Here is a 14,564-nt window from a genome sequence, read left to right as displayed (position 1 = left end):
TTTGAAGAGTTGGTGACACCCATTTGCAGACAGCTGTCTTGGAGACCTGTAGGAGTGCACCAGGAACTGCAAGATCAGGAAAAGTAGCACTTTAAGGTGGTCAACTAGGTGAGTTACACTATCTGGCAGACAGTGTTAAACATCTGTTAGCAGGGCAAGACTAGCCATAGGTATTTTATTTTCTACTGTATATTTCCAGTATTGATCCATCCTAAGTATTACAATATATTATAAATCCACTCTTGTAAATATATGTCTCCTTTATTATAGATTCTCTTATTTTTTCCCCCCTCTCATTAGACAGGCTCTGAGTAGTGTACATTGCCAAATATACAAATATAATCAAAGGTTTTCAGTCTTTTTTTAAGACTGTTAATGTAAATTAAAGAGAGGCCACATAAAGCCAGATGACAGAGAAAAACAAAATTGCAGACCACACAGATGTTAGAGAAAGTAATCAAATTGAGGGATAAAATAGTGTTTAGGAAAAAGTAGACTATATGACCCAAGCCAACAGATCATTTAGGCCCTCCTTCTGTATTGTACAATATACTACTATGCATGTTTATTGTATGATTTTTTTTGTAGGAATCATACAATGATGTGATGATTTACAGTACAGTATGACATTTGTTAACTGATTGGGTCCAATGGCATGCTGGAGTGTATAGTAGATACTGCACAAAGAATTGCAAACCTCACCAGGAAAATATGAGATACTGCTATATGAAAAAAACTAATAATTTTGCTTGATTTTACAGCAGTGTTTATCCTCATTATTTTTTAATACTACTATGGGCTTTGCGATTAATTCAGTAAAAGGATATATTGAGTAAAGAGCAGCCCCTGGAGGGCTATTTAAACAGGCCATTAATAATCACTACGGTAAATGACCAGAGTGAAAGGTTTCTGATAAAAGTTAAGCTAATAATTTAAATGTTTTTTTTTTCTTTCAACCCAAACCATTTATATTTAAGTCCCTTTATATATGTTCTAAAGAGCCTGTTCAAAAACATTTGAGCATAATATTTTTTTTAAATAGACATTTAATCCAATAATGCTCCTTGTTTTTTATCCATTTATTATCTAATCTCCCTAATCCAAGGGCAGGGGGACAAAGCCTAATATGGTAGCAGTTCCACCAATTTCTTGATACCTTTTCAACATTTCTACCTCTATTAATAATACCAACAGCAATCTTTGTCCTCTAGCTCCACACATCAGGTCTTGTTCTAGAAATCTTGGTATCACTTTTGACTCGTATTTCAAACATTATTAGAGAAATGCTGTGTTCAAAAATAGCTTATTCAGCTTAGCGCCATCATTAAAGTTACACCATTTCTAACTTTTCAATGATCTGGAAAAATGTATTCATGCTTTTGTTTCAGCCTATTTAAACAACTGTAGTTCTCTCCCCTTATGTTGTTGTTTGCCACTCATCTCTGTCCCAACTATAATTAATTAAAATTGCTGCTGCCAGAGACTTAACTGGCACTTAAAACACATTCCACATGCATTAGCTTCTCTTCTTTACCTTCCTGTGAAATACAGAATGGATTTTAAGATTTTATTGCTTGTGTTCAAAGCTTTACATGAGCCTACTCTTGCCTATCTTGTTGATTTCTGATGGCCATGCTCATCTGGATCAGATCCTCTATCAATTACTACTGTCTGTTCCATGTACACACTTGAAGCAGTGGGGTGATTTTGCCTTCTATGTAGTGGGTCTTCACAATGGAAAAGCCTGCCCCTCTCGAGAACATCAACTCGCACAACTAATTTTATATCACAGTTAAACACTTAAATTGTATTCAGTTGCTTCCAGGTCACATTGACATAATAGCTTAGCTTTCTACTTTAAACTCCGTTTTTTAACTCTATAACTATTTTTATGGCTGTTAATTTGCGCCATTTGTTTTGGCTGTCTGTTACTTTTGCCTTTATTTTTTTTTAACTCCTTTTTCTTACCCATTTAGTTTACTGTTGTAAGGCACTTTGGTCAACTCTTAGTTGTTTAAAAAGTGCTATGTAAATTTGACTTGATTTTAACGGAAATCCAAGTTTATTAATTTTCTGATTAGCATACTTGGTTAGTCTACCAAGTAAAAAATGCAGGAGTGTACTTTAAAAAAAAAATTAGTAATTAGAATCCCAAGTTGAGCTGGCTGCAAGCTGTATGGACTCTGCTAGGCAATTAGACAAGACAGAGGAAGCCAAAATAAGTGACAAGCTAGGTTGCTAAGCTAAATTAAATATAAAAAAATAAGTTTAAAGTTATGAGAAATGTTCCTAAACACAACTTAAACATTATATTTAATAGCACTGGGTCACATTTTACGAACACTACTCACAAAGCTGTCTGATTAGGAGTCACCACTTTGATATCCTACCCAGGATCACTCTCATTCTCTCTCATTCTCTCTCTCTCTCTCTCTGGAGTGACAAATGACAATGTCTGTTTTTTTTGTACAATGAAGGGAACAGTCTGACAGGTGATACAGATTAGTATATCGCTAGTAGTACATCCCCACCCCCACCTCCAATAAACCAATAAAACTGACAAATGTATTTTGAGCTTTTTTTATTTAACTTTTAATTATTTCATAAAATATACACAAATGCTGTTGTAAATAAAGTTAAATAGTGTTAAACAAAGAACTGTACAAGATTCATCACGCAATACAACAATTGTGTGTCCTGGCTGAGACAAGGGATGTGTCACTCGTTTGAATCCGTACATTACTACTACAGAAACCATCTGTTCCCTAACCCCCCCCCCAAATCGCAGAACTCCCTTTACACCCCCCTCCCACAACTGCCACCACCACCCCCAGGCTTCTCCCTTCCCACGCCAAGATAAACAGACTACAATAACATTTCAAACATCTACAGGCGCAGCAAGCCAACAAGCGATCTGTAAAGCCACCACATTTTCCAGCAGTCCAATCAAATGCATTTTCCCACACCTAACCCAATCAAACCTATCTTATGGTTCATCAGACCGATTCTCAAATTCAACAACAGCTTCTTTCCACTGAAACAAAGCCCATCGCTATCTTTCCCAATATTTTAGGTGGTTTGGAGAGACAGCAACATGCTGTCTAACCCATGCCACTCTCAAATGTGGGTACTATAATAAGTCCAAATTGCCAGCTCTACGAATTTGAGACTCTGTCTAGACAGGCTCCTGAAACGCAGCACCTAAAAAAAATGCTGTCCTCTAACTTTCTCGTGTCCCTTGTGTCACGTTGACCCCTTTAAACTTCTCCTCCTAGAGTCTAAGGACAACACCTTTAGTGAACCAAAGACCATCCAAAAGTGACCTTTAAAAATGAGCCAAAGAGAAATTATGATTATCCTTCAAATAGGGGGAACAGGCTTGAGGTTATGGCAAATGTCTGTTGCATTTTTTGTCTTAGGATTTGTACTGGGGGAAAATAGATCCATGTTGTATATTGGCTCAGTTTGGCAAATAGAGGTCATTTATAGGAGAATAAAATGAGGCACCCTGGGTGCCAGTCTGGTATGGTTAGACACAATCAAATTGTTGTCCCTGCAGTGGGAGGAGAGGCATCCCATTTAACTTTAATAATAATTATAGAAAAGAAAAAAAAAAGGCAGGGAGGTCAAGACAAAGGAGCACATACGGTTAAGCACAGCTCCAAAATTCCACGTACAGCCAACCGCAACCAAACATACAAGAAAATCTTCAGTGGACATTGTGATCACATCCCTCTGCAAAGTTACCTTGTTAAGTCTTTGTGTGTTTTATTTAAACTTTTCCATTTTTAATTTCTCTACATAACATCATTAAAACAATCATCACGTTTTGTCTTTACACTAAAAAAAATATTTACACTTAAGTAAAAAAAAGTCCATCTCTTCCACCCCTACACAAATATTACTTAAATTATTCAGTTATTATGACAGTAAACATAAGTGAGAAATTCAATAGAGTAAATAAATAGGTGGGGGTGGGGCACTGAAAAAGTGAGTGTGTGCAGAAAGAAATAGAAATACACAGCTCAAAGGAAAAAAAAAGTGTAAATGTAAAGGCTGGGAATTTTTGCCATGGGCATGAAATTACAAAAAGTAGATATTAAAAAAGGGGAAAAAAGTGGGGTGGGGTCTACATTCTCCATTGTGAAATGTTCCAGCTGTTTCATAACCATTAGATTTAAAGTAACTGCTCAAGTAAACACATGAGGGCAGTTCAAGCACACAATAATCTGAAACTGAACAGTAAGGGGGTGCAGCAGGGTATGCTAGATGACAGAAGTGAACAATAAAATATATGGAAGGATTTCATATAATTAGATTCTCTGATATTTTTTCCCCTCCCTCACAGATTCAAGAGTCTGGAATTGCAAACTTGCAGAATGTAGGAGTAAAATCAAAACTACTCTTGGTATTTTTTTTTTTTGGTGTTAACTGTCAAATTAAGTAGTCCAAAGTGGCCTCTGCCCACACACACGCACACGTATGTACTTGGCCATCAGCTTAAGGCAAAGTGCCTCTGCATATCATCTCATAATCACTCATTGTGTTACTTGCGCCAGCTACCAAAGTAGGCTGTAAGCCAGTTTTTTTGGTTAAACAATTATGGGACGTATTCAAGATGGGCTACTCCCCCTTAAATATTCATGTTCGGCTTCCTCCTCTTTGCCACAGGGGAAGAGAATAATTGTTTATAGAAATTGGTTAAAACAGCAGCATGGCAAAAAATCTTTAGAAAAAATTATATATAGCATATTAAAAAACTGAATACTATTTTGCCCTGTAAAATAAACAAACAGAAGCTATACATTAAAATCCAGATGCAAGTAAAAGGTTTATACATGAGTGTCACATAATCACATGTATGCTGGTGCAAATAATCCAATCAATGCCAATGGAAAGGGAGTGTGGTGTACAGGAAGCACCACTTTCCTGGGCAACAATCTTGACAGAAGAATCAAAGAGCAAGTCTTGAAGAAAATGATTATTGTTAAATTGGAGCAGTATGCCAACTTCGAGTGAGAACTAGTCATTGAGGAAAGAGAGAGAGAAATAAATAAATAAATAAAAATGGGCAGAACTGGCCAGCTTTGAATGCTACCCCACCCCTCTGCCATTTAAAAAAGCCACTTTCCAAATTTGGGAGGAGTTGGCTGTTTCACACAGAATCCTGAATAAATGTTGCCACTAAAGGGAACAAATCAGAGGTAATGTATGATATCTTTTAAAAGCAGCAATTAAAAGCAATTAAGTGAGGCGATGATCTGTGACTGCTAGACAAGACAGCAGAACATAAAAGAATTCATTATTTCTGCAAGGTGCTGTGCCAAAAGGAGTGCAGCACCCCACGTGGCATCTGAAGAACTTGTCAAAAATGACGCAGATAGATGTGTATCCACGCCCTCTGATTATATCATGTTTTCTGTGCACTAGATTAGCCTCAACACTAATGTTCCTATCAACCATCCTGCATGCTGATGTGATATTTAAACAGAAAAACAAAAACAAGATTTTGTCGACACGTGACCAGCGCTGTCTATTGTCAGTCCCAATGACATGCCTTTCCCAGTCAGTGGAGAAGACTTGCAGTGAGGTCCATTCCCTCAGATGAGCAAGAGGGGTCTTCATGTTTATTGCCAAGCAAATGGGCTCCAGCTGGCGTCAGGCAGGAAGGGGGGGATGAGCTGTTCTGTTCTGCAACCCCACAACTTAAACCAACAAAAAAGGAACCAGGAAAAAAATCCTGCAAAAGAAGATAAATATGATCAGAGGATGGCATTTTGACTTATTTTTATAATAAAAATAAAAGAAATGGCACATTAATACACCCTTATAGATCTATAGGAGAGGCATCCAAATATTTTGCATAGAAGGGGAAAAAAGATTATGCATAAGTAGTTTACAGATAAAAATGTGATAATTACACAAAGGAAAAAACGCCAACTTGATGTACTATAGTGACCTGAATTCACACTTAACACACAACTACCATTTATACAGCAGATAATCAACTATTTTCATTTAAATGATTAGCAAATTTAAAAATAGAAGTAGGAAATAAGCCTCTTTTTGTAGTTACAAAACTGACATTGGGAAAGCTGTTCTACTTCCCAACTTTGAGCTCGAAGGTCGATGGAGCAGGTCTGAACCCTATGTCTGAGTCACTTCAATGGACTACAAAAAAATAGGCATGTTTCTAAGAACCTAGTTACTAATCAAGGGGTCAGGTCACCGACTATTAAAAAGGTGAATGAATTATATAGGGCACTAGAGTATAGATTTGAATGCATTCATACTGTATCATTTGGAGACATTAGTGATATTCAAAAAATGAAATTCTTTATCACAAATTGAACGTTCACAGAGCAGTTCTTTAACATTCCCTTTGTTAACCCATTTTGCATGTATTAATTGTCACATCTTTGGCCATTTTCTTTCAAGATACAGACTTTCCAGACATTACTTTTACACTACTGTAGTTGGAATCTGCCAAAAAATTTTTTATTAATAAGGGTACCCCATCTGAGATATATATACACATATGCATACATACATACACACACACACACATATACATACATTATATATTATATATATTATATATGAGGGGGGACCCAAAAATAACCGGAAATATTTTTAAAATGTGTTTAATTTAATTTTCTGTACAAAATACAATTAGTCTCCTTCAAAGTACTCTCCATTGGCGGAAATACACTTATCTAACCGTTTGTTCCATTGTTCGAAACATTTTTTAAATTTGTCTGAAGTAATGCCCATTAATGCTCTGGTCGTTTCTTGTTTTGCCTCTTCGACGTCAGCAAAACTCCTTCCTTTCAAGTCTTTTTCATCCGAGGGAACAAAAAGAAATCACACGGAGCTAAATCCAGTGAATAGGGTGGGTGGTTCAGGGTTGTCATACCATTTCAATAACAATAGTTTCTGCAACACTTTTTTCAAGAAGAAAACAAAATTTCACTGTCACGCATTGCTCACGATAATCGGCCATTGTAAAAAAACGACGCTTGCACAAAACTACTTTTATAAAAAAATTCACTGAACACAAGCACAACCTTCCAGACTGATGGCACTTGGCAGACTGACTTGTGAGGAGTGTAACTAGATTGCCCTAGCGGCCCAACCCCGTACTACAAGTACCAACCTAACAACAACAAAATTCGGTTACTTTTGGGTCCCCCCTCGTGTGTGTGTATATATATATATATATATATATATATATATATATATATATATATATTGCATTCGTAGTCTGAGTCTCAACGACCTGAATTGTGTTGGTGGTTACCGAACTATGCAACATTCCATGATCTGCTTCTCGCAACTAAAAGAGGGCACCATGGCGGATGTTTGCCGAATGGTAGACCAACCACGAGCGTTACCTGGTAGGTAACCACCCACACAATTCAGGTTGTCGAGATTCAGACTACTAATGCAATTAATGTAAGTAATTACTCCGGACCTACAGGCTGTCAAATAAACGAACTACACACCATGGCGCAGCGTAAAGGGACTCCGTTTCTGACGCTGACGTCCGAGGTTCGATTCCCCGAGAGGGGAGCAGTAGAGTGTGTACACCTTATGAGCCCAAATGAGGGCGAAACATGTGTCGCGTACTCTTTGCATTATTTGACAGTAAACTATGCAACATTATTATATATATATATATATATATATATATATATATATATATATATATATATATATATATATATATATATATATATATACACACATACACACACACACACACACACACACACACACCCATCCATTATCCAACCCGCTATATCCCAACTACAGGGTCACGGGGGTCTGCTGGAGCCAATCCCAGCCAACACAGGGCACAAGGCAAGAAACAAACCCCGTGCAGGGCGCCAGCCCACTGCAGGGCACACACACACACCAAGCACACACCAGGGACAATTTAGAATCACCAATGCAACTAACCTGCATGTCTTTGGACTGTGGGAGGAAACCGGAGCACCCGGAGGAAACCCACACAGACACGGGGAGAACATGGAAACTCCACGCAGGGAGGACCCGGGAAGCGAACCCAGCAGATATAAACTTTAACATCATTGCAAACACATTCTCTAGTATTCTTTTGAGAAGAAACTGCTTTGTAGAATAACACAGTGCAGTGAATCCTTTGTGTAGCAATTTTTTAGTTAATGACAGACTTTTAAAATGTAAGCTCTCTAAAAAGGCCTAAAGCAACTTAAGTTTGTTATATAATTCATAACAATTTAGACACAAGGGAGATGTTTTTAGATTAGAAATTGCAGCAAATGGACTGTTTCTTAGCAATCTTGAAATTTACAAATTTCATATATGTTGTTACAGTTTTGTTTGCTTATTTCTTTCTAGCAGATATCTGAGTAACAGGATTGTAGTCTCAAACGACTGGCACCCAGTCTATGGTTTGCTTATTTAAAGGCACAAAGTGCTTCCAGGACAGGTTTTAGTGCTGTAAAAGCAGACGAGGATTAAGCAAGTTTAGGAATGTGTGTCTCTGCTTCTGATGTAATATTTTATTAATCTAATCATGTCAAATGAACCATCTGAACTATATTAATATTAATAATCAATGGAGGTCTTCAGCAGCAATACTTCCACTTCTGTGAATGTTTGTTCACTAGTAATACTTTCAGATTTATTCCAGCTTTACAAACAATTGAAATAAAGATTAAAATAAAATACATAAAATGCAGACAGATAAATACTCATTTAAAGCTGTTGTTTTTAAAAAAAAAAAAAAAATAAGCAAGGAATTTGAACACCACTGTACTCACAGTGGAATCAGGTAAGCTTTGTTGTTTTTCTGCTTTACAGTGCTCGTACTTAAGTCACTATTAATTTTAATTAAGACTCCAAAGTTACTTCTTTTTGATATGGCAAGTTACCTAAATACAAACCAATACTTAGTAAGTAGAATATTTACTCTAACACACATACCTCAGGACCCAGAAGAAAAAAAAACCACACTACACAGAGTGAGAAGATAAAACTCAATACTTTGGAGCTGTAAAGCCAATGTTACATTACGGATTTCTAGTTGAGGGGTATGTTAAATTTTCCAAATGCAGTAGTTGATCTTGTCACTGGACTATGTCAATTCACTCAACTGAAAGCTGTTAGGCATGTCACATTTACCAGCTGGCGCCGACCCTCAAGCACAGTTGTGCTGCCTGACTGAGCCCATGCTGTACTAAGGTTTAGCAGGTATGGCAAGTTCAGCTGCAATCTCAACTCCATACCTCCTTTTTCCATTCTGTCGTGGCATGGAAAATACAAGACATCAGACAGACTAGATTCTCTTCCATTGGTTAGGGTCAAACCTGCCCATGTTCCTTATTCCTTGTTGCTGTGAGCATGAATTGATTGTCAACTGTCATGCACAAGCCTGCCACTACAACTAACCTAGGCACGTCATATTACGCGACTGGATTCACACAAGTGTGCAGGCAACTACCGACACACTATTATTATGTAAATGAAGGCTATGACTGAAAACTACTAGAAAAGTCTTCAAATGTGACATATCTTTAATGTGGCAGCAGTAGCACTATCCACTGTACCACACCCAGAGTTAAATGTAAAGCATGCATTGGATCATATTACTACATATTTAAATCATGATCTTTTTCAAATGCAAAACTCTGGCGTTGACTGAAAAAGTTATTTTGTCATTTTCTCCATGTGAAAAATGAATAGGGGATAATTGTGAATGCAGTTAGAGAGATTAGAGCTCATGATTTCATGCTAAATACTAAATAAATACACCTTTTTAAAGTGGCATTTCTCCACACAGTTAGTCAGCTCAATAATCTATTACTTTCCAGCAGCTGGTATCAGCAGAAGTCTAACATGGTTTTATTTAAATGTCCAGAAGAGCAGCAGTGGCTGCTGATTCTTAGCTGCCTCAAACAAGTAATTTGCATTTTTTTTTATAGCTTTCCAGTAGCTGTAATTGATTATACATTTTAAAAGTTTCAGTCCAAACTTCTTGATTTGATAAACCGGTAAAAATGGCAAAACAGCATATAAAAATTAATTTAACCCACTTTGTGCGTAGCTCACAAAAAGGTAACACTTTTGCTCTCCTTATGTATATCAGGTGTATATCAATAATATTGGGGGGGTAAAACATGGTACAGTGCCACTAAGCACTATCTCTCTTAATTCATGACCAAATTCAAGCCTTAACAGTAAATTCTGCTTGGTGTTCATGAATACTCACCAAAAATATTGTCTCATGGGATGCTGGCTTTGTGTTCATTTTCCCAAATGGTCAAAGGGCATGCTGGCCTAAGAGAAGTGGAAGCATATATTTACAGAGATGATTATGTACGATCTTGCACACACATACATGCATGCATGCATAAAATAAGATGTCCTCCAAAAGGACAGATAACTTAGTTAGAAAGATAATCTACAATTTTATTTATTTACTTATTTATTTTAATCTTGGTAAAAGTCTAAATTTGTCAGAAATACCCTTTCCTCAAAACTATCTACAAAGAAAAAGGAAAATACAAGCCAATAATCCAGTCCAACAGGATTAGATGACAACTAGAAAAATCACCCGTGGTAACCACAATAGTCTTTGTTGCCAGGTTTAGTCAGAACAATTTTTTTTAAGTTGTAAAGTGGTATTAAAACGTACACACTACAATCAGCAGTCTGTCAAGATTTTCCTGTTAATGAAAAGCCTGACCGACAGCCTACTTAATATATTCTTCATTTACACTTCTCATCTCCTTTTATCAGTACAAACCATCCCCCAAGTCAGGTTAACTGGTTCCCTCTTTGTGCCACTTGCCTGTGATGCAGAAATTCGGGCCACCTCTTGTCTAGCTGTAAGATCGGAGGAGGAGATGTTAGCGGGTGCCCCACGATGCAAACGCATGCTGACTTTCCTCTCTCGTTCTGCGCGAGAAATTGCTCGAGGGGAAGTGTTCCCTGTTTTAAGGGAGTGAGACATGAGTAATGTATTTCAGACCAAAAAAAAAAAAACTCAGCACTGGGAAAGACAACGCTACTGAACACCCTGAATAGCACCTGCACTGTCTGACTGACAAGCCATGACCATTCCCACACACCCAGTATTCCCAAAACTTAACTTCTAGGCAACTATACTAAGGAGGAAATCTTCCGAACACCAACAAAAAAGTGACTTAGCTAAGGCATAGCACATCTCTAGCACTTCATAACAAAGTATGCTGTCAGAAATACTCGCCTGACTGCTGTACTCGGGACACAGGTGTAGACATCACGGGCTCTGGTCCATTTCGTACACGATTACTAGCTGCTCCAGCTGCGGGCCCAGGTGGCAGAGCCCGGGCTGCCGAGCTCCTTGTCTGCACAATACGCTCTTCTCTGTCATGCTCTCGTCTTTCTCTGTCACCCTCCTCTGGTGTTCTCCCAGCACCCTGGACAAATGAGAATGCAAAACAGTTTAAGATTACAAATCAGTCCACAGCATTTCACAAATGCGGTTTTTGGCTGCAGCACCTCACGTCATGCCCTGACAACAGAAGAGGTAAATAAGGCCCTACATTTTCCTTTGTATTTCATATATAACCTTTCACTGTACACAGCATAACAAAGCTACTCTTTGTACAACACAGTTTCTATAAAAGGTGAACTGTCAGGTTACACACTACAGTATGCCAGTCTCCACTACAAAAGCCAGCTTGCTTGGTTTATTTAAATACAAGTTGATAAAAGTCACTTTTTAAAATGTCAAACTGTTTTGGATGAAAATGGTAATTCTCAAAATCCAACTTATATCAAAACAAGTATAGGAACCCCTAGTTATTGTTGTGCTTTAGCATAGTAAATAAAAACTAATGTCTCAATGTAGTAAGTGTTAAGCAACATGACAGGAGCTTCCCCCTGAGTACATGTTCAGGTCATGAAGAAAGAAAAATATGAATAGAATGGTTAGTGAAGCTGTGAGTGTTGTACCTGCTCACTTGTCACTGCCCCAAATGTTTAATAAAAATGCATAACTAAGGAAAAATTATTTCTGTCCACTTTATAATTTGTGATATTTTCTATGCCAGTCAATAATGGAGCATCTCTGCAAGTTTTACTCATGTTATAGTATTTTATTATCTTATCCATTTTTGTGTCATAATGATTGTAAACAACTTGAAATTTTCCAAGCAGTTAAAAATAATTCATATCTCTCTATCGAAGCTCAATTACAATAAAAACACACTTCTTCCTCCAACCTGTACCAAAACTCACAATAGAATTGTGGCACATACAGCCTTGCTCCTCCTCTTCTTCCCTTCCCTTCTTCTCCTTTAGTAATTTCACAGAAATCCTCAAGATCATATGACCAAACATATGAAGAAGCAAAGCAGACCACTATGACCTTTTGTTTAGTAACATTCATTAGGGTTCTACTGTATAGGTGGTTAATGCTGTCAGATGGACTCCCAAAACTATTTTGATAATCAAGCCAATATCTAAATAATCTCTCCACTATGTAATATAACACTAAGGTCTGTGTGTTTATTATCCCTGAAAGACATCCAATTAGTCAGTTTGGCTTTGGCGTAATTGGCAAGTTTACCTTTGGTAATGTGGCAAAAGAGGAAGTGCGAGTGTGAAATGCATGAGGAGTAAAAGGCACATGCTGAGAGAGTCAACTTCAAAAACGTAAAGTATAAAACTGGACAGAAGGGGAGAAAAGCACCTTGAAAATAATGACAGTCTGAGAAGCAGTTTTTATTGGGACACATTCGAGACAAGGAGCACCAGTAAAGAGAGGTTCAGACGCATGCGAATACAAAGGAAAGGTGCTAGAAGTACACATAGGGCAAGAGATAAATATTTTAAAATGATTCTGTTACCTGTGGCTAGTATGATATAAAGATCAATATTAAGTAACTGGAGGCGTAACCTCAGTATAAAGATAATTACAAGCAATCAATGATCCAACTATTCATTTCAGTAATAGTGATAACTATTTTTTGTTTATGCTTTATTATTTTAATGCAACCAGCTAGTACATGCATAATTCGAGTTCTCAAAGTCAACCATTCATATAGATATTAAAATTGCATATATATATATATATATATATATATATATATATATATACAGTGGGTACGGAAAGTATTCAGACCCCCTTCAATTTTTCACTCTTTGTCATATTGCAGCCATTTGCTAAAATCATTTAAATTAATTTTTTTCCTCATTAATGTACACACAGCACCCCATATTGACAAACAAAAAAAAGAATTTTTGAAATTGTTGCAGATTTATTAAAAAAGAAAAACTGAAATATCACATGGTCCTAAGTATTCAGACCCTTTGCTCAGTATTTAGTAGATGCACCCTTTTGAGCTAATACAGCCATGAGTCTTCTTGGGAAAGATGCAACAAGTTTTTCACACCTGGATTTGGGGATCCTCTGCCATTCCTCCTTGCAGATCCTCTCCAGTTCTGTCAGGTTGGATGGTAAATGTTGGTGGACAGCCATTTTTAGGTCTCTCCAGAGATGCTCAATTGGGTTTAAGTCAGGGCTCTGGCTGGGCCATTCAAGAACAGTCAGAGTTGTTGTGAAGCCACTCCTTCGTTATTTTAGCTGTGTACTTAGGGTCATTGTCTTGTTGGAAGGTAAACCTTCAGCCCAGTCTGAGGTCCTTAGCACTCTGGAGAAGGTTTTTGTCCAGGATATCCCTGTACTTGGCCGCATTCATCTTTCCCTCGATTGCAACCAGTCGTCCTGTCCCTGCAGCTGAAAAACACCCCCACAGCATGATGCTTCCACCACCATGCTTCACTGTGGGGACTGTATTGGACAAGTGATGAGCAGTGCCTGGTTGTCTCCACACATACCGCTTAGAATTAAGGCCAAAAAGTTCTATCTTGGTCTCATCAGACCAGGGAATCTTATTTCTCACCATCTCAGAGTCCTTCAGGTGTCTTTTAGCAAACTCCATGCGGGCTGTCATGTGTCTTGCACTGAGGTATGTGTGGAGACAACCAGGCACTGCTCATCACTTGTCCAATACAGTCCCCACAGTGAAGCATGGCGGTGGCAGCATCATGCTGTGGGGGTGTTTTTCAGCTGCAGGGACAGGACGACTGGTTGCAATCGAGGGAAAGATGAATGCGGCCAAGTACAGGGATATCCTGGACAAAGACCTTCTCCAGAGTGCTAAGGAACTCAGACTGGGCCGAAGGTTTACCTTCCAACAAGACAATGACCCTAAGCACACAGCTAAAATAACGAAGGAGTGGCTGCACAACAACTCTGTGACTGTTCTTGAATGGCCCAGCCAGAGCCCTGACTTAAACCCAATTGAGCATCTCTGGAGAGACCTAAAAATGGCTGTCCACCAACATTTACCATCCAACCTGACAGAACTGGAGAGGATCTGCAAGGAGGAATGGCAGAGTATCCCCAAATCCAGGTGTGAAAAACTTGTTGCATCTTTCCCAAGAAGACTCATGGCTGTATTAGCTCAAAAGGGTGCTTCTACTAAATACTGAGCAAAGGGTCTGAATACTTAGGACCATGTGATATT

At 38.0% G+C, this 14,564-nt stretch overlaps 1 protein-coding gene across 1 annotated transcript in view; it reads right to left on the bottom strand.

The window, feature by feature from the left end:
* Positions 1–2,564: 2,564 nt before the first annotated feature.
* LOC114661850 (casein kinase I) overlaps positions 2,565–14,564 on the bottom strand; it is a 46,308-nt gene continuing 34,308 nt past the window's right edge. Inside the window, exons 8-11 of the mRNA XM_028815062.2 lie at positions 11,255–11,447; positions 10,838–10,977; positions 10,256–10,323; positions 2,565–5,740 (exon numbers count right to left, since the gene is read on the bottom strand). Coding sequence (XP_028670895.1) covers positions 10,291–10,323; positions 10,838–10,977; positions 11,255–11,447 — 366 coding nt within the window. The 3' untranslated portion in view covers positions 2,565–5,740; positions 10,256–10,290. The remainder of the gene's footprint in view (positions 5,741–10,255; positions 10,324–10,837; positions 10,978–11,254; positions 11,448–14,564) is intronic.

The sequence above is a fragment of the Erpetoichthys calabaricus genome, chromosome 12, assembly GCF_900747795.2.
Source record: "Erpetoichthys calabaricus chromosome 12, fErpCal1.3, whole genome shotgun sequence".
Taxonomy (NCBI): domain Eukaryota; kingdom Metazoa; phylum Chordata; class Cladistia; order Polypteriformes; family Polypteridae; genus Erpetoichthys; species Erpetoichthys calabaricus.
Note: the sequence above shows the minus strand (reverse complement) of the source record. Positions and strands in the feature narration are given on the sequence as shown.